We start from the raw sequence: 20194 nt of genomic DNA on the forward strand, positions 1-20194 counted from the left end.
GAGTTTATGGATGGCAAAATCATGTGTAATGTACAATCTACTGTACAATGTGTGCTAAACAGTGTTGTGTTCTTCAACTAACACTCAAACCATCTAAAATCAGCGAATTCACGTTGCCAAAGACCCACAAAAATAACATACATACCCACTCAAAAGAGAGGATCCAACAGCCACGGGCGATGCCCAGGAGAATGTTGAGGGTCCGCCGGTGGCCCCCTGACACCACGTGGGTAGTGCTCTCACACACCTGGGCCACCACTGAGAACCCACCCAGAGCTCTGACCACCTGGGCCACTGTGTGCTGCTTTCTGAGGAACCAGAGGAGAAAAGAGGAAAACCTGAAATGGGATTTCTAAATACCTAGGTTAGTAGGTTGAGAAGGCAAAGCATTAGAGTCAACAAGATACTATCAAATGTTAATCTGTTCAAAAGGTGGATGTGTCATACAGCTGGATATACTTACTCGGTGGGCATGCTTGTCATAACTAACGTCCTTAGAGTCTGAAATGAAAAATCAACCAAATGTAAACCAATTATATGCACTTGAGAGTACATTAGCATGGAGTGAGGTTCAATACAAAGTATTCACCCAAAAATTACAATGGAATAATAGCATTGTTAAAGGCTTTATCAGTTTTCTATTTCCTTATTGCTTTCCATTGTTGATATTGAGGGACAACACAGTGGTACAGCTCTGGATAGGTAAACAGTATCTCGCTCATTTTCACAAAAAAACACCACATGCCGGATATCTGCATATTTGATGTGTGAAAAGGAAATGAAACCCAAGGCCATGAACAGTGATAAACAGGCTGGAGAGCACCGGTATTGAAATAGAATTGTAGGTTAGTGTGGTTCTGTCCCATCCATATCATGTACTGACGCAGTGCCGTGGTCCCCCACACAGCAGGCCATCAGCACTGAACACCTGAGTGCCAGTTAGAGAGACTGACAGGGCGACCAGGCTCTTTCCTGTCAGGAACAGCTCTCCAGTCCCCGAGCAGGAAGTCTGGGGTGAAGGCCTCCTGAGCAGAGGGCAGCCAAAACAGCCCACCAGTACACAGCCCCATATACGACTGCTTTACAGGCATAACAGGGTGTACGTGACATCAATATGTGGCCAGGTGTGATCACTAATAAAAAGGTTCCTTGTTGCATATTAGCAATGCGGGGGTTGGAAACTGGCAGCATACGGCAGGGGCTGAGGTAGTTTAAAACAGGCATTAGGATGAGAAGAAGCTAACACAGTATATTGAATGAGCTGAGGATTGTTTGTCCGAGGGCTGTCATGACTCAAATAAATAAGTTAGAAATACTAAATAATTCACCCTGCCCAACCCCTCTACAGAGAAGTCCTTGCTTTTCATTTGAAGGTTTTCAACAAGAACACCTAGAGCCTCCGTGACAAAATAACCCTTTTAATCTACCATACCCAATACACTCAGCAAAAAAAGAAAGTCCTCTCACTGTCAACTGCATTTAATTTCAGCAAACTTAACATGTGTAAATATTTGTATGAACATAACAAGATTCAACAACAGACAAACTGAACAAGTTCCACAGACATGTGACTAACAGAAATGGAATAATGTGTCCCTGAACAAAAGGGTGGGGGGTGGGGTCAAAATCAAAAGTAACAGTCAGTATCTGGTGTGGCCACCAGCAGCATTAAGTACTGCAGTGCATCTCCTCCTCACGGACTGCACCAGATTTGCCCGTTCTTGCTGTGAGATGTTACCCCACTCTTCCACCATGGCACCTGCAAGTTCCCGGACATTTCTGGGGAGAATGGCCCTAGCCTTCAACCCCCCAATCTCAGCCTATTGTCTCTCTCAGCCTATTGTGGACAGTATGAGAACTGATGGAGGGGTTGTGCGTTCCTGGTGTAACGCAGGACAGTTGTTGTTGCCATTCTGAACCTGTCCAGCATGGATGATGTTCTGATGTACCGATCCTGTGCAGGCGTTGTTACACGTGGTCTGCTACTGCGAGGGCAATCAGCTGTCCGTCCCGTCTCCCTGTAGCGCTGTCTTAGGCGTCTCACAGTACGGACATTGCAATTTATTGCCCTGGCCACATCTGCAGTCCTCATGCCTCCTTGCAGCATGCCTAAGGCAGGGTCACACAGAGGAGCAGGGACCCTGGGCATCTTTCTTTTGGTGTTTTTCAGAGTCAGTAGAAAGGCCTCTTTAGTGTTCTAAAATGTCATAACTATGACCTTAATTGCCTACCGTCTGTAAGCTGTTAGTGTCTTAATGACTGTTCCACAGGTGCATGTTCATTAATTGTTTATGGTTCATTGAAAAGCATGGGAAACAGTGTTTAAACCCTTTACAATGAAGATCTGTGAAGTTATTTGGATTTTTACGAATTATCTTTGAAAGACAGGGTCCTGAAAAAGGGACGAGTCTTTTTTTGCTGAGTTTAAAACACACCACAAATCTCTATACGAATGCACATAAAGGGATTAATTGGTGAAAAAGTTCTCAGCTTTCTTTAGGAAAGCATGGTATGCTGATTAAGTGACATGGAAAATAACGCAGCTGCTGGTAATACCAAAGAAAGGTATTTATCAGGGGGAAAACAATGTTTTCAGTAGTAATTTTGTGTGCTACTGAGCAAGAGAATGCTTTTCAGACTTCAAAACAAGGCCACGAGGATTTTGTTAGAGGGGACAACCCTAAAGCACTAGCAGTTCTATTCACTTTTCACTTATTCAACAAGAAACAAACTACAAGGAATTTCAGCAGCTACGTTTTAATGGTTCCTCAAGGGGAATTTTTGGCTTCACTTATGCAATGGACATGTTCTTGCAGCAGTTGAAGAATGGGTCCACACTAAATAAACATGAGACAAAGAGTTGGTGAACTGTTGCACCAGGCTCCATTTCAATGTGCTTCACACAAATGAAGGAAATTCTTTTGGGTATGACAAGGTCCCCTTGATGGCCGGTCTATGCAAACTGAAATGACTCAGGCCCTATTCATACAGTGAAAGAGGTCAACTTCCATAGGCCCTTGTCCTAATCCATCTGGGGGTCTGGGATGGCCAATTATAACAGAAAAATCACCTTTGAGAGTACAAAAATCTGATTACAACTTGTCACAATTGAACAGTGAGTTAATTTGCAAAGGCCGTGCATAGAAAACTTAAATCACATGGTTAGGCTATATGCTATGAATAAAGTGGTTATGACATATTTCCTGAAGTTCTTTAAGGACACATACACAATGCCATCGTATAGAGCCAAGTACTAAGGTAAAATTAACTAATTTCTACTTTAGGGCATCATACACATGCTGCGTGATACACATACAGGACAACTCCCCTAGCTGCTAAGGGTACAAAGTACACATCAGATGCCATGCTTCATCAACCCAAACAACTTTTCACCAAATATGAGTTATTTTAAAATTACTTTTAGTGAGTATTAAAATCACTATGCTGTAATGCCTCAGTAAACTACTTTACAAAACCATAGATTGCCTAAATTTGGTACGTATGATACTGTCTAAAGAACAAAGAGGCTAAAAATGGTTTCTGTCATGGCTGTTGCACTTGCACATGACTTCTTTCCACTTTTGGTAAGACTACCTTTGTCCAGATGCTGAGGGGGATGGAGTCTAATCCAAACAAAGCACTCCATAACCTCATAATGAGTGCTCTTCTTACGTGGGCTGTTCTGTGAAGGTTGCACCTGCAACCTAGCACAGAAAACCAATACCATCTTTCACAGTTGTAAAACAGGTGGCCAGTTTTCCAGACAATGCTAAGTAAACTATTTCCTAGAATTAAAAATAAACTAATTTGGGGGTAAAAGTAACATGACAGCGTTATAGTCAAATCACAATTAATAATTTAAATTAATATTTAATCTCGATCATGTAACGATGAAAGAATATTATGCATTCTGCGATACAGTTCACATGGGAATTCAAACAAGGTTCCTAGGGAAGATGAAAGCCATTTTCACCATAGTGTTAAAAGCTGAAGTTTTGTTCAGGTTGAGAGAACACAAAGACTGAGCCAGGTGCATTTTCACAGACAAGGATGTTGTGCTACCAACATGGAGGTAACACACAGGAACCCCTGAAGACTACACAGACAGAGCCCCCGTGGCAGCAGCTTCAAAGACTACCCATTAATACTCATGCGTGTACTGCTCACTTTCTGAGCAGCTGTATTCAAAAGGAATGGAACACAAAGGCAAAAAGATGCCACTGTTCCTCCACGGCTTGGTTTTACCAAGAGATTGAGGACAAGTTAATAAAGTTTAGGTTTCGTATTTAATTCGCAAACTGTCAGGTTAATCAATATCTAAGATTTGTTTTAAAACCATAACATTGTTGAAAATGCTATTGTATGTTTATAGTCTGTTTAAATGCTGGGCTATAACAATTACAGCAAACACCACAACAACTTAGATGGTTACCTTTGTATTTTTGTCCATGCTCTTCTCCACCACATTGACTTGTCCTTTCTGTTTGCTTAAATTGTCAGAAATTGTGTCCGTGACACCAGCTGTTGCAGCATATGCAGTTCCTCTGCCTACAACTGAAAACGTTGAAAATGTTACAAAACAACACACACAGGTGCATTTTCTTCCTGCTGAATGCTGATTCACTTGTGTTTATGTGTTTACGGCTATCATGCGAACAGATATTGTCAGTAAGGTTAATCTGGAACGAAAGGTTAACATCTGTTTATTAGAAAATGTACCATCACATCAGTATTAAAACAGTTAATTTAATCAATTTTCCAATTGTGCTGGAATGACACAGCCATACTAAAACTTAAATTCACAGTATGATTAACTTACATGGCTAAACATTTTCCAATATGAAAGTACATATTTTCAGCTTTTGCTTCACAAAATACTGATCAAGGTAATAATTCTGATGTGGCTAATAAGTGCTATGCCGTTGCTGTGATAAAACCCCAGTTTGGGACACTTGCAGAGAAAGGATTGTAAACATTCATGTGGATAATGAAACCATGAACAACTACAGTACCAATTTCACAGCACATTATTACTACCCGAGAGTCTAAGGTGTTTTATGTTGATCAGTTATATTGATTAGTAAAACAATCTCTTAAATGCTATTGCATTGATGACATGGTAACATCCCAACATTTTGTAATATTTAGGTTTTAGAATTCACATACTTTCCAAACGTGGGCTACTTTTCCCTTTATTGTCCTTGTGCCGAGGTAGGATATATGAACTGGTTGGCTTATCTTGTGATTTTTTGGCCGCTGTCAAATTTGGTTTTGAAAGTTGTGTGGGATCTGTTGACGCGCTCTGCTTCTCAGGGGCACAAGTCAGATCATCGGTTGAGTCTTTAGGCAATCTGGAGAACGGCAATGTGCATTGTGCACTTCTTTTAGTCACAGTTTGTTTTGTATTATTGTCCTCTGAGGATGCAAGTCCTTTTGTATCCTGGTGTGGGTGCTCGTGTTGAGACAACATGCTGCTTACACTGCTGGACTCTTTTACACTTGGCACCCCATGTTTTCTCTTTTTGGCACTGGCTGACTCAGACCCTGTGGTTTCACTCTTGCCCCTCTTCCTCTTCCCAGGGCTAGGCTGAGGCTCCAGTTCAAAGGGAACAAGAACCTTCGAATCTGAGGGCAAGCAGGGCAAAAGGAGACTTTGTTGTCTCCGCGGGTTGTTAGCTGGAGAGAAGAAGTCCTCAAATACCCCATCATCATCATCATCATCATATGCACAGGAGGAGGCATGAGAGTCATTTGAGACAGTGCAAGATCTTGCCAAAGCAGGAAGCAAGGATTTTCTACATTGGCTCACTTTTGATTTCAGTGTGGTCATCTTTACGGATGTTTGATGAGGCACATTGGGGTTTTCTGGTAAAATTTTTGAAGAACGGCGACTAGAAATGCTAGAAATGTCCAGATTAACAGTTGGCTTACTTTCTGGAAGAGACTGTGGTGTTCTGCTTTTTCTAACAGGTGGTGTGACTTTTGACATGTTACTTCTGCTGGTTAATCGTCTATTTTTTCCCACTACAAAACTGTCAAACGTAAACACTGATTGCACACTCTTGCTACCCTCCGGTTGGTCATCCAGGCATGGACTCTCTAAAGACCTGTGTTTCTTGATGCCATCACTTTTGACTGAGGTCCTTTTAGGATTTTTGTCTTGTTTATTTGCTTTTTCTTTAGCCGGTGAATTGGGTAACGGACTTGTCTTTTGTCTCGGCACAACACTGCAAGGTGACATCCAAGGTTTCTGAAAGTCTTTCTTGTGCTCTATTTCTATGGTGTCTTCATGTTGCTTCTCTCCATCTGTCTTATTTGAGCCAACAGATGCATTAAAATCCTCATCCGGTTCTTCATCTGCATAGGGAAAGATATGCCATTATGAGAATTAGAAAAGATACTGAAACTTATAGCATTATATAAATGACAGCGTCAATGCATCTTATGTCCAAGTACTTACACAGTTGTTGCAAAAAAGAGCGGGATGGTGTATTCCCAAGAGGAGGCTTGAGCTCAGGTGATAACCTAGATTGTATCTGTGAAGCTGAGAGAAATCATTGAAGCTGAGAAAAATCATTAACTAGAGTTGCCACATATCTCAGCTCTTTCACAGACTCTGGCCCATGTTTTGCAGGTGCTAAACATACTATACACATCAAACAATTGGCCATAGACACATAAAACATACCTGTCGGGGAGAGGTTTTCCCTTTTTTCTCTCATTTCTTTCAGGCGCTGTGCCATGGACTCAGACCTTTTCATAGAAGGACTGTAAACTATTCCATTCTCTTCGTCGATAATGTAAGGGGACACATCTGTAACTATACAGAAATACATTTCAATATGAAACCACATCCACGCACAAAATGTCAGACATGAGGACAGATTTCTTACTAGGAGGTGATTTTGGCACTAGGTCTTTGATCATCTTGTCCAGTTTTTTTTTCATGCGCCTGTCATTCTCAGGGGTCCTCTGAGGGGTGTCTCTTGGCTGCATACAACGATGCTGTATGAAAGAAAATATATAATATTATTTTGGATTTGGATGAATCTCATAAAAAAACACGTTAAGGCCCTTTCAATAAATACACTTAATTAAAGCAATAAACAAATTATTCATGTTCTTTGGTAAAAAAGTCCTTGCTCAACTATTACAATTTTTAAGAAATAAAATAAATATAGTTTAACTCCAGACAGCCAAGGAGTTGACAGTGATCAAAGAAAAGTTATGTACAGTAATTATTTAAACCTAGCAAAGATTTGTACATTTGCTTACCACCCTTTTCTTGAGTGCTGGATTGACTTCCTCATTTAATGCCGGACACAACTCTTCATTAACATGTTCACCATCATCTTTACATCTGCATTAATAAACAGAAACAACATGAGTGATAGGATAACAGAGCGCCCAACTATTTTATTTGTCAGTCAGTGACACCTTGTGGCTGGTGTAATAATTGCAAAAACAAAATGGCCATATCACTGACTTGTCAACACACAGACCAAAATATATTGAAGATACATTGTTGCCATTGCTATGATGGTGCACTTTAAAGAAAATAAAGAATATACACAGAAATTAAGCTTGAGGTTTACCTGGCCACCCAAAGGACAGACACAAGTTTCACACCCGTCTTCTTGGCTTTATTCCAGGTGGCTTGATGGCCATTTTTAAAGACTACGTGGGTGACTTGTTTATTGAAGGTTTTTGATACCTGGAATTATACAGGGAAAATCACATGTGAAACTGCACATAGTAAAAACAAACTTCTGTGTAGTTAGTTAGCAGTGTAGCTATTAAAGGGTAACTCACCTCAACTCCCATATCCTGCAGCTGCTGGATGAATGGTTTAGAGTAATTCTCTGTTTTACTTGATGACCACACGTCAACATAGGCAACAACATCTAGAGAAAAGATCAAACCCCCATACTTAATTCACAGAAAAATTTGAAAATACATGAAAAAGCTGTAGCTAGTTAGGCAAGCTATTCAAAGCATGAAAGATGTACACATAATTTACCTTTTAAAATAGCAGCACAGTTAGGCCTACTGTTTGAGGTCATTTGAATCTCTTACTGAAGGATTTCCCTACAACCAGAGAAAAATAAGTAAACAAGTTAAATTTAGGGAAAGAAAGTGCAGTCAGTTAGTTGGTGAAATGCAGCGGGGGATGTGCTTCTGGCAAGCAACAAACCATCTTATGACATGTAACGTTAAGGCTACACCCACATGCAAACTGAAACTCATAGCTAGCTAGCTTGCTCTCCAGAATCTAAGGCATTAACAAGTCATTCTGTTTAATCCCAAAGGTTCTCAGCTATAAGCACCGGCGGGTAAGGCCCACCGACTATGATTTTAGCGGTCTTATGCCACGATTTTGCCGTCCCAAACGCTTAGGTAGTAAATGGTTGTCGGACGACTTGGCTTGTTCAGTGTGACAGGGTCTAGGTCTGCCGATTAAGTACAACTACGTGTGGCCGTAGGCTCCGACAAAGTTCTGGCAGGGTCAGAAATGTTGAGCCTTTATTGTGTATGCCCTAGTGTGGTCGGTGTTATGAGCGGACCCCGTGACTGACCAACAGGAACACGGCCCTAATTATCTTGTTCAGCCTACAACATGACATCTTAATTCTTATGGCTGAGATCCCGTTAACGGGATCGATATGACAACAGCCAGTGAAAGTGCAGGGCGCCAAATTCAAACAACAAAAATCTCATAATTAAAATTCCTCAAACATACAAGTATCTAATACCATTTTAAAGGTCATCTTGTTGTTAATCCCACCACAGTGTCCGATTTCAAAAAGGCTCTACAGCGAAAGCACCACAAACCATTATGTTAGGTCACCGCCAAATCACAGAAAAACACAGCCATTTTTCCAGCCAAAGACAAGAGTCACAAAAAGCAGAAAGAGATAAAATTAATCACTAACCTTTGATGATCTTCATCAGATAACACTCATAGGACTTCACGTTACACAATACATGTATGTTTTGTTCGGTAAAGTTCATATTTATATCCAAAAATCTGAGTTTAGGCGGGACGCTACTGTCTCACTTGGCCAAAAGCCAGAAAAAATGCAGAGCGCCAAATTATACTATAAAAATAACTATAAAAATCCAACTTTCATTAAATCACACATGAAAGATACCAAATTAAAGCTACACTGGTTGTGAATCCAGCCAACATGTCAGAATTCAAATAGGCTTTTCGGCGAAAGCAAACAATGCTATTATCTGAGTTAGCACCATTGTAAACAAAGAGAAAGAAGCATATTTCAACCCTGCAGGCACGACACAAAAAGCAGAAATAAAAATATAATTCATGCCTTACCTTTGACGAGCTTCTGTTGTTGGCACTCCAATATGTCCCATAAACATCACAAATGGTCCTTTTGTTCGATTAAATCCGTCAATATATATCCAAAATGTCCATTTATTTGACGTGTTTGATCCAGAAAAACACTGGTTCCAACTCGTGAAATATGACTACAAATTATCTCAAAAGTTACCTGTAAACTTTGCCAAAACATTTCAAACTACTTTTGTAATACAACTTTAGGTATTTTTTTAACGTAAATAATCGATAAAATTGAAGACGGGATGATCTGTGTTCAATACAGGATAAAAACAATCTGTAGCATGCTTTCTGGTCATGCGCCTCTAAGAGGACACTTCAAGTGACCCTGATTCAAAATGGCCGTACTTCTTCATTACACAACTGAAAAACCCTCAACTAATTTCTGAAGACTGTTGACATCCAGTGGAAGCGGTAGGAACTGCAAGAAGGTCAATTAGAAATCTGTATTCCCAATGAAAATCCATTGAAAAGAGAGTGACCTCAAAAATAAAAGACCTGAATGGTTTGTCCTCGGGGTTTCGCCTGCTAAATAAGTTCTGTTATACTCACAGACATGATTCAAACAGTTTTAGAAACTTCAGAGTGTTTTCTATCCAAATCTACTAACAATATCCATATCTTATCTTCTGGGGATGAGTAGCTGGCAGTTGAATTTGGGTATGCTTTTCATCCAAACGTGAAAATGCTGCCCCCGGTCCTAGAGAAGTTAACACACTACAGTTTTGGCAAGTTGGTTAGGACATCTACTTTGTGCATGACACAAGTAATTTTTCCAACAATTGTTTACAGACAGACTATTTCACTGTATCACAATTCCAATGGGTCAGAAGTTTACATACACTAAGTTGACTGTGCCTTTCAACAGCTTGGAAAATACCAGAAAATGTTATGGCTTTAAAGCTTCTGATAGGCGAATTTACATCATTTGAGTCAATTGGAGATGTACCTGTGGATGTATTTCAAGGCCTACCTTCAAACTCAGTATCTATTTTCTTGACATCATGGGAAAATCAAAAGAAATCAGCCATGACCTCAGAAAAAAAATTGTAGACCTCCACAAGTCTGGTTCATCCTTGGGAGCATTTTTCAAATGCCTGAAGGTACCACGTTCATCTGTACAAACAATAGTATGCAAGTATAAACACCATGGGGCAACGCAGCTGCCATACCGCTCAGGAAGGAGACGCGTTCTGTCTCCTAGAGATGAACGTACTCTGGTGCGAAAAGTGCAAGTCAATCCCAGAACAACAGCAAAAGAACCTTGTGAAGATGCTGGAGGAAACAGATACAAAGTATCTATATCCACAGTACAATGAGTCCTATATTGACATAACCTGAAAGGCAACTCAGCAAGGATGAAGCCACTGCTCCAAAACCACCATTAAACAGCCAGACTACTGTTTGCAACTGCGCATGGGGACAAAGATCGTACTTTTTGGAGAAATGTCCTCTGGTCTGATGAAACAAAAATTTAATTGTTTGGCCATAATGACCATGGTTATGTTTGGAGGAAAAAAGGGGATGCTTGCAAGCCGAAGAACACCATCCAACCGTGATGCACGGGGGTGGCAGCATCATGTTGTGGGGGTGCTTTGCTGCAGGAGGGACTGGTGCACTTCACAAAATAGATGGCATCATGAGGAAATTATGTGGATATATTGAAGCAACATCTCAAGACATCAGTCAGGAAGTTAAAGCTTGGACGCAAATGGGTCTTCCAAATGGACAATGACCCCAAGCATACGTCCAAAGTTGTGGCAAAATGGCTTGAGGACAACAAAGTCAAGGTATTGGAGTGGCCATCACAAAGCCCTGACCTCAATCCTATAGAAAATTTGAGGGCAGAACTGAAAAAGTGTGTGCGAGCAAGGAGGCTGACAAACCTGACTCAGTTACACCAGCTCGGTCAGGAGGAATGGGCCAAAATTCACCCAAATTATTGTGGGAAGCGGTGGAAGGCTACCTGAAACGTTTGACCCAAGTTAAACAATTTAAAAGCAATGCTACCAAATACTAATTGAGTGTATGTAAACTTCTGACCCACTGGGAATGTGATGAAAGAAATAAAAGCTGAAAGAAATCCTTCTCTACTATTATTCTGACATTTCACACTCTGAAAATAAAGTGATGATTTAACTGACCTAAGACATGGAATTTTTACTAGGATCAAATGTCAGGAATTGTGAAAAACTGAGTTTAAATGTTTTGGCTAAGGTGTATATAAACTTCCGACTTCAACTGTAAGCAATTACATATTGCTTACAGTTGAGTTTGAGATCAAAGCAAGCCGCATTTGCTGACAATTTCCATTGAGTCACTTGCAAATTTGTTGATGAAATGAAAATCCTGGAAAAGTAATGGTGTGTGTATCACCTGCGTGTGTGCCAGTGGGCAGTTGCGGGGGGGTAGCCAATTCAAAACATTGTGTCGCTTGGCTGTTTAACCTGTCTAGGATCAGCGTGGCGCTAGCGGCACACCCCCCCCCCCCCCACTGAAAAACCAGTGCCGCGAAATTCAAAAAAAATATATTTTTTAAATATTTAACTTTCACACATTAAAGTCCAATACAGCTAATGAAAGACACAGATCTTGTGAATCCAGTCAACATTTCCGATTTTTAAAATGTTTTACAGGGAAGACACAATATGTAAAGATGTACATCTATTACCTAAAAACACATTAGCATAATCCACCATCTTTTATTTGTCCACCAACACCAGTAGCCATCACCAATTCGACTAAACTAAGATATTTATAGCCCCTAACCAACAAAAAAACTCATCAGATGACAGTCTGATAACATATTTATGGTATGGGATAGGTTTTGTTAGAAAAAAGTGCATATTTCAGGTATATGGCATAGTTTACAATTGCACCCACCATCACAAATGGACTAGAATAATTACAATGAGCAACGTGTTTACCTAACTACTAATCATCAAACATTTCGTAAAAATACACAGCATACACGAATCGAAAGACACAGATCCTGTGAATACAGACAATATTTCAGATTTTCTAAGTGTCTTACAGCGAAAACACAATAAATCGTTATATTAGCTTAGCACATAGCAATTAGCAGCCCAGCATTGATTCTAGCCAAAGTGAGCGATAAAAGTCAACATCGCCAAAAGATATTAATTTTTTCACTAACCTTCTCAGAATTCTTCCGATGACACTCCTGTAACATCATATTACACAATCCATATAGAGTTTGATCGAAAATGTTTATATTTAGCCACCAAAATCATGGTTAGACAATGTGAAATGTAGCTCAGCTGGTCAGAAAATGTCCTTGCGCCACTTAGACAGTGATCTACTCTTATACATAAATACTCATAAACGTGACTAAAAAATATAGGGTGGACAGGGATTGATAGACAATTTAATTCTTAATACAATTGCGTTATTACATTTTTTAATTTATCCTTACTTTTCAATACAGTTTGCGCCAAGCGAAGCTACGTCAAAAAACATGGCGTCCTAAGCCACTAAAATGTTTCGACAGAAACACGATTTATCATAATAAAAATGTCCTACCTTGAGCTGTTCTTCCATCAGTATCTTGGGCAAAGGATCCTTTCTTGGGAGAAATCGTCTTTTGGTGGAAAGCTGTCCTCTTGCCATGTGGAAATGTCAACTGCGTTCGGGATGAACTGAAAAGCGTGCCCAACTTTTCACATCGTTGCAAAAATAAATGTCCCAAAATCGCACTAAACGGATATAAATTGCTATAAAACGCTTTAAATTAACTACTTTATGATGTTTTTAACTCCTATAACGAGTGAAAAGATGACCGGAGAAATATAACAGGCTAAACTAACGCTTGGAACAGGTGCGCGCCGGTGTCCTCTAGGCTCATGACGCAGCTCCCAAAGAATGACTAGCTTCAGGGTTTTTTCATTTGTAGGGCCTGTGAACGCGCAATCGACCCCGTTGGAATCGTCATCACGTAAAGGCATCCAGGGGAAGACGTAAGAAGTGTCCGTATAGTCATAGCAACGACAGTGCCCTTTTAACTGACTTCAGAAAAGTGGCCAACATTTCTCAAATCTGACTCCATGTCAGGGAAATTGCTGTAGAATGGGCTCTGTTCCACTTAGAGACAAAATTTCAACTCCTATAGAAACTATAGACTGTTTTCTATCCAATAATAATAATAATATGCATATTGTACGATCAAGGATTTTGTGGGAAGCCGTTTAAAAAATTAGCCAAATTAGCATAAATAGTCTAAACAGCGCCCCCATCCCCAACAGGTTAAAAAATATATATGTATTATGAACACACTTTTATTATGAACACTTGGCTGGTTATCTCGCTAGTTAACTATTTAGCATTAACATTAATGCATCATTGTTATGTCCGATGTCCTAAAATAACTTCACACAGGCACTTGTGTATAACCGCAAATGACCAACACTCAGTTGATACGGGTGCCTTCTATTGTCAATACCAGTCATAATAATTGTTATTTTGTTTAAGTCGTTATTTGCATAACTTTTCATTCACCTTTTTGGGCATTGTGTTACAGACCATTTTTTATTTTTGGACAAGTGACTTGAGCTATTGGACAAAAATAAATAAAATCTGTCCTACTTGTCTGAAGGACAAGAGGCAAAAAAAAAGCCCTGTTACAACAACCTAAAGCTACCTTTTTTGTTATTTGAAGTTATTAAATACTTTGATTAGGGTCGCAGCATATTATGCACATCTGCAAGCATAGCAGCAAAGACTGGACAAATATTACTTATCTTTTGTTTTAATATGTTAAAATGCTAGTACATTGTGGGCATTATAAAGGTACATATTCTTTCTAAAAGAACAATGGCCAGTTTGGGTCCCCCGCAAATTCGTTGTGGTTTTTAATATGGCCCGTGTGCTGATCGAGTTTGACACCCCTGTGCTAGGGAATCTATTTATGTAGCTAGATATTTATTAAGCAAGCTAAAAACCCAGACTCAAGTTAGCTAGCTAGCTGCTAGGAGGATGTCATGTCATTGGAGGAGTGGCTGAGTGATTTAATTTCCCCCATATCATTTTTGGGTGGCTACAGCTAGAGATGCAGGTGTCATTTGGTTAGCTAGCAAGAAATGTGAATCACTTTGCTAGCTAGGCTGAACTTGTGTATCTCCTAGTTATCAATCAAATGTATTTGGCATTGATCAAATGGGCAGGTAGGCAGGCAAGTTCCCATTCAGTTGACAAAACGTGGGTTGAGAAAAAGCATGCATTATGCAGGCAAACTGCAGAAGGACGAGCAGGCTACTATTCCCCATCGTTTATCTAGCTGAAAAAGTTTAAGAGGGTTTATCTAATGTTCCCTAATTAGATTTTTTAGCTCATCTCACTCTGGCTAGCATTAGTCGTTGATCTTGTTGATGGGCATAGGCAACTGAGGGAGAGTCTACCTTTTCATGGTTGTTTTGATCAGTAGGACTGAAGTTCCCAAAATGTAAGAAGACTCCCGTGGTATTTACATTTGTAGAAATCCATTAAGGTGTATTTTGTGGTTCAGGGCAAACGTTTTCTAATGATCTAAAGTCACGCTGTTGCTAATGCCTGTAAAAACACAGTCAACTTCAAAGTGAATTTATGGCAGGCCCGTGTGGAAAATAGCTTATTTTTTATATAGGCTTACTGTAGCTCTGATTGGCTATGGCACATCTGTCTGTGTTGACTCAGGTCCTGGACAAGACAGATGTTTTTATTTACTGCAGTGTCTATTACAACGTCCAAACGCACGGCCGCTTTTCCCACTATATTACAATCTAATTTTCTTAAATGCCTTACTATATTCCCAAACGTTCTATGAATTTATGAATAAAAATAAATGTTATTCTTCCTGGGGGTGTATATGAACATATTTTAATAAGACTTCAAAGGGACTACAAAGGGAAACCCAGACATGAGCTGACCAATAACGTGAGCCTACCAGACGAACTAAATGCCCTTTATGATCACTTCGAGGCAAGAAACACTAAAGCATGCACGAGAGCACCAGCTGTTCTGGATGACTGTGTGATAACGCACTCGATAGCCGACGTGAGTAAGACCTTTAAACAAGTCAACATTCACAAAACCACGTGGCCAGATGGATTACCAGGACATGTACTCAAAGCATGCACAGACCAACTGGCAAGTGTCTTCACCTGACATTTTCAACCTCTTCCTGACTGAGTCTGTACTTATTTGGCTTCTATCCCCAAGCCATAAGACTGCTGAACAATTACTCAAATTGCCAACGGACTATTGACCCCCCCATTTGTTTTGTACACTGTTGCTACTCGCTGTTTATTATCTATACATTGTCACTTCACCCCTACCTACATGTACACATTACTGCTAACTTGTACCCCCGCACACTGACTCGGTACCGGTGTTGTGACAGAATTCTCCCCCTTTCTCGTTCTTCATTGCTGCGACTTGCTTGCTAGTTGAGATTTCATTGTCAGTTTAGCCTACGTCTCACTGATCTTAGTAGCAGAAAGCATTTGTCTGCAGTTTTCAGTTTGGCTATTTGTTTCATGTGGTTACACTTTGGTGTAATGTTTAATATAACACACATACATTCATTATTAATTTCGGTTGCCTATCCTGACGTGAAATTTGTTCTATATTAAGTATTTGACTCTGTGTGCCACAGAAAGTATTTGACTCTAGCCACAAAATTGAGGAAATTAGAAGGGAGGGAAATTCTGTCAGGAGGGGGATTTTCGCCACAACACCGGTATATAGCCTCGTTATTGTGTTACTTTTGATTGTTTGTTACTTTAGTTTATTTGGTAAATATTTTCTTAACTGTTCTTGAACTGCACTGTTGGTTAGGGTCTTGTAAGTAAGAATTTCACGATAAGGTCTACACTTGTTGTATTCGGCGCATGCGACATACAGTTTGATTTGTTGCTAAAACGCGTTCAGTTCCACGTTAATCTTAGCATGTTCTAATCAAAAACCAATGTAATTCAGTCTCCCCCAGATAGCATACTCTAAATGTCATGCCCAAATAGTATCTTCAAACCAAGAACTCGAAAGTGTAACCAAAGATTTGTATAACTCATTCTGTCTTTGGTGTAACGTTAACGTTTAGGTATTTCTTTGACGGCTAGCAAATTCACATAACCTTGAGTCCGAAGATTTCTAGCAAAGTAGCTAACTTCCTAGCTTGTGAATGTAAATCGTACCATAATGATACTTAGCAACTTGACAAAAAGGTATGAGTGCTAACGTTGGCTAACTACTCTAGCTAAACAAAGCAATTTAGCTAGTATATTCCGACTGAGTGTGTGTCGACAAGTTCAAACAGATCCAGTACTGTGATCCAGCCAGTTACTTTTATAAAGCGTGTACTAAAACTGTATGGCTTTAAAAAACACTTTTCTCTACTTACAATCTTGAGACTTTCCGCGGGTGTAACTTTATGACACAAGGCATGCTGGGAAATAGAAGACGTACGAACCTGTCATTGGTTGGTCTGAAATATACAGTAATACAGTATTATACATTATTAGCTAGCGAGATTTGTGGGTCTTTTAACAAGATCACGATAGAGCAATTATGAGAACAATAGCTTTTGAAGCCATAGCCTACCCCTCTGGATATAATCTCCTCTCCTCATTCTAGCTTTCACTTATCGGATGTCCCCAGACCTCCTGACAAGCTGTTTTATGTTTCAACTAATATCTCTGCTAAGCAATGCATTTTTCGTTGATAAAACAGTGAGGACGACAAGAGTGACTGACGCATATTATTTTGGTATGCTGATGCTGCTGAATAAAAACATTTTCCACAATGCTTCTGACTGGAACCAGGGCCCTTCAGAAGTAAGAATAGGCATGCATGTTAATTTTGTTAAAAAATGTATTTGGTTGGCACGTCTCAAAAGCATGCTATGAAAGGCTGGTGAGGCTGGGTGATGGAGTTGGTTGTTCTAAGTTATCCATGCAACACTGGCATCTGGAATCACAATACCTGCCTGACTATCATTCTAATTCATCATTATTTTGGATATGAATGCACTCATTTGCATAAATAGTTGCCACATTTGTGCTCATACTGTGCTGTGCTTGTTGGTTGGTGAGACATTTTTACTCTCTTGCTCCAATTAAGCAAATTGCATTTCAGGTGTGAAATTCCAATTGTACCTGTTATCTCTAATGAGAATAATGAGAAACAGTGGAACATTTTTAGAAAGTAACTAATCTATTCAGTGCAGTCTCTCTGTGAAAAAAAAAAAAGAATTATGAGAGTTCATATAAAGCTAAGTAATGTGCAGGGGACACAACCATCAAAAGGTTGACTGTCAATCCAATAATCATTATTATATTTCCCTCTCCATACAAAAACACAACAATTTGGACAAAGAGCCATGGAGAAAAGTCTCAAAATGTATTAGCTCAGATTGATTGATCATTTAGATGTGATGCAATCACAGGTCCATGGCACTGAGAAGCTTTCCATCACTCATACTCATTAGCAGGGGTAATGCTAAATTGATTTTCAACTACTCTATCTGATTCATAGACCCTAACATAGAGCAGCACATTTTCAGCTCTTGCTCAAGCAAACAGCAAGACAGTACATACATAAAACGTTTTTTATACAGTTTATCATATTTTTATAATCATCTATTTTGAATGTTTTTTGAATGACCCTCTATGTAAAGGTTTACTAACCTAATGTAACCTCTTACCAGTGGAGGTCTCTATGTCGCCAGATTGCCTCAACATTCTGCAGTGAATGCTTGCTGTGTGTGTATTTTTATACACTGAGTTTTGAGGTGTGATTTTATTTAGCAGTTTATCAAGGTGATACCATACCTAATATGCTGTAACCTCTTGCCAGTAGAGGTCTCTGTCTCCAGCTTGCCTCAACATTCTGCAGTGGATGATTGCTGTGTGTGTATTTTGCAGTTCATCAAGGTGATACCATACAGTGTACCAAAGACACATTGTCTTTTTCATAAATATGAATAAATCAAATATTAATAAAACATTTTAGCTTGATTTAGCTTTTGCACTTCTGGGACTATTTTATTTGTTCCAGAATACCAGGCAAATTAAATCAGAACATGTATTTATTTGACCTATGTCTGGAGTCTTTTGAGTAGAAATACAGTACCTCTGGTATTGTGCTTAGGCCAACATCTACCTGTTTCATGGAGAGAAGAATGACATTATCTTTATAAATCCCAAAAATGGTCAGTGTATAAAATAAATAAAGATGGTTGCCTGAATGTGCTACCACCAACAGCATGCAGTTATCTCCTCATGCACAATTCACCTTGACATGATGAAAACACAACTAATAGCATTTTTGTTTAGAGCCCTTTGAAAAAGAAAGCTAATTGACAAAGAGTTCCATTGTAACAGAGACTGAGTTGGATGACATCAACGAGGATCTTCTTCAACGCCAGAGATGGAAATAACTTATCCCAGCTATGAAAGCTGCCATAGAGTGTGGGGACATTGCTTACATCTGCAATTACAAGCTCATTGTCCAGAGTTTCCAGGTCAGTAGCTTCAGCCCAACATCATACACACACAGTGGTGTAAAGTACTTTAAAGTAAAACTACTTTAAATTACTACTTAAGTCATTTGGATGGGTATCTGTACTGTACTTTACCATTTATATTTTGGACTACTTTTACTTCACTACATTCCTTAAGAAAATATTGTACTTTACTCCATACATTTTCCTTGACACCCAAAAGTACTTCTTACATTTTGAATGCTTAGCAGGACAGGAAAATAGTCAAATTCACGCACTTATCAACCGAACATCCCTGGTCATCCCTACTGCCTCTGATCTGGTGGACTCACTAAACACAAATGCTTTGTTTGTAAATTATGTCTGAGTGTTGGTGTACATAACATGTCTATCACTGCTAAGCTAGGCTTTCCGTAAATAAAAAAATACAAGATTTTTTGGGGTTTGCTTAATAAAGGAATTTGAACAAATGTATACTTTTACTTTTGATACTGTAACGGCTGTCTTCGGGTGAAAGAGAGGAGGACCAAAATGCAGCGTGATGATAATCCATATTTTAATAAGGTTATTTAAACGACGAACAAAAACAACAAACTGACAGAAGGAACCGAAAACGCTACAGTCCTGAACATGGGAACACAGAACAGATGAACACACAAACAGGAACAATCACCCACAAACAAACAGTGAAAACAGGATACCTTAATATGGTTTCCAATCAGAGACAATGACAAACACCTGCCTCTGATTGAGAACCATACTAGGCCAAACAACAAACCCAACATAGAAACACAAAACATAGAATGCCCACCCAGCTCACGTCCTGACCAACTAAACAAAGACTAAACAAAGGAAATAAGGTCAGGAACGTGACAGTCCCCCCCCCCCCCCCCCCCCAAGGTGCGGACTCCGGCCGCAAAACCTGAACCTATAGGGGAGGGTCTGGTTGGGCATCTGTCCACGGTGGCGGCTCTGGCGCTGGACGTGGCCCCCACCCCACCATAGTTCATCCTCGCTTCCGTGGCCTCCTCTTAACGGCGACCCTCCAAATTAACCCCACTGGACGGAGAGGCAGCTCCGGACTGAGGGGCAGCTCCGGACTGAGGGGCAATTCCGGCATCGCCGGCGTGACAGGCAGCTCTGGCAGCTCCTGGCTGACTGACGACTCTGGCAGGTCCTGGCTGAATGACGACTCTGGCAGCTCCTGGCTGACTGACGGCTCTGGCAGCTCCTGACTGGCGGGCGGCTCTGGCAGCTCCTGACTGGCTGGCGGCTCCTGATTGGCGGGCGGCTCTGGCGGCTCCTGACTGGCGGGCGGCTCTGGCGGCTCCTGACTGGCGGGC

General features: G+C 40.1%; 1 protein-coding gene across 1 annotated transcript in view; it reads right to left on the bottom strand.

The window, feature by feature from the left end:
* Window positions 1-16807, bottom strand: part of LOC129860177 (microcephalin-like) — a 50043-nt gene extending 33236 nt beyond the window's left edge. The window contains exons 1-12 of the mRNA XM_055930558.1: window positions 16752-16807; window positions 8021-8088; window positions 7813-7904; window positions 7596-7714; window positions 7276-7360; window positions 6894-7005; window positions 6689-6820; window positions 6461-6544; window positions 5167-6357; window positions 4433-4554; window positions 464-501; window positions 146-308 (exon numbers count right to left, since the gene is read on the bottom strand). Coding sequence (XP_055786533.1) covers window positions 146-308; window positions 464-501; window positions 4433-4554; window positions 5167-6357; window positions 6461-6544; window positions 6689-6820; window positions 6894-7005; window positions 7276-7360; window positions 7596-7714; window positions 7813-7904; window positions 8021-8063 — 2181 coding nt within the window. The 5' untranslated portion in view covers window positions 8064-8088; window positions 16752-16807. The remainder of the gene's footprint in view (window positions 1-145; window positions 309-463; window positions 502-4432; window positions 4555-5166; window positions 6358-6460; window positions 6545-6688; window positions 6821-6893; window positions 7006-7275; window positions 7361-7595; window positions 7715-7812; window positions 7905-8020; window positions 8089-16751) is intronic.
* Between the last annotated feature and the right edge of the window lie 3387 nt (window positions 16808-20194).

The sequence above is a fragment of the Salvelinus fontinalis genome, chromosome 1 (assembly GCF_029448725.1).
Source record: "Salvelinus fontinalis isolate EN_2023a chromosome 1, ASM2944872v1, whole genome shotgun sequence".
NCBI classification, from domain to species: domain Eukaryota; kingdom Metazoa; phylum Chordata; class Actinopteri; order Salmoniformes; family Salmonidae; genus Salvelinus; species Salvelinus fontinalis.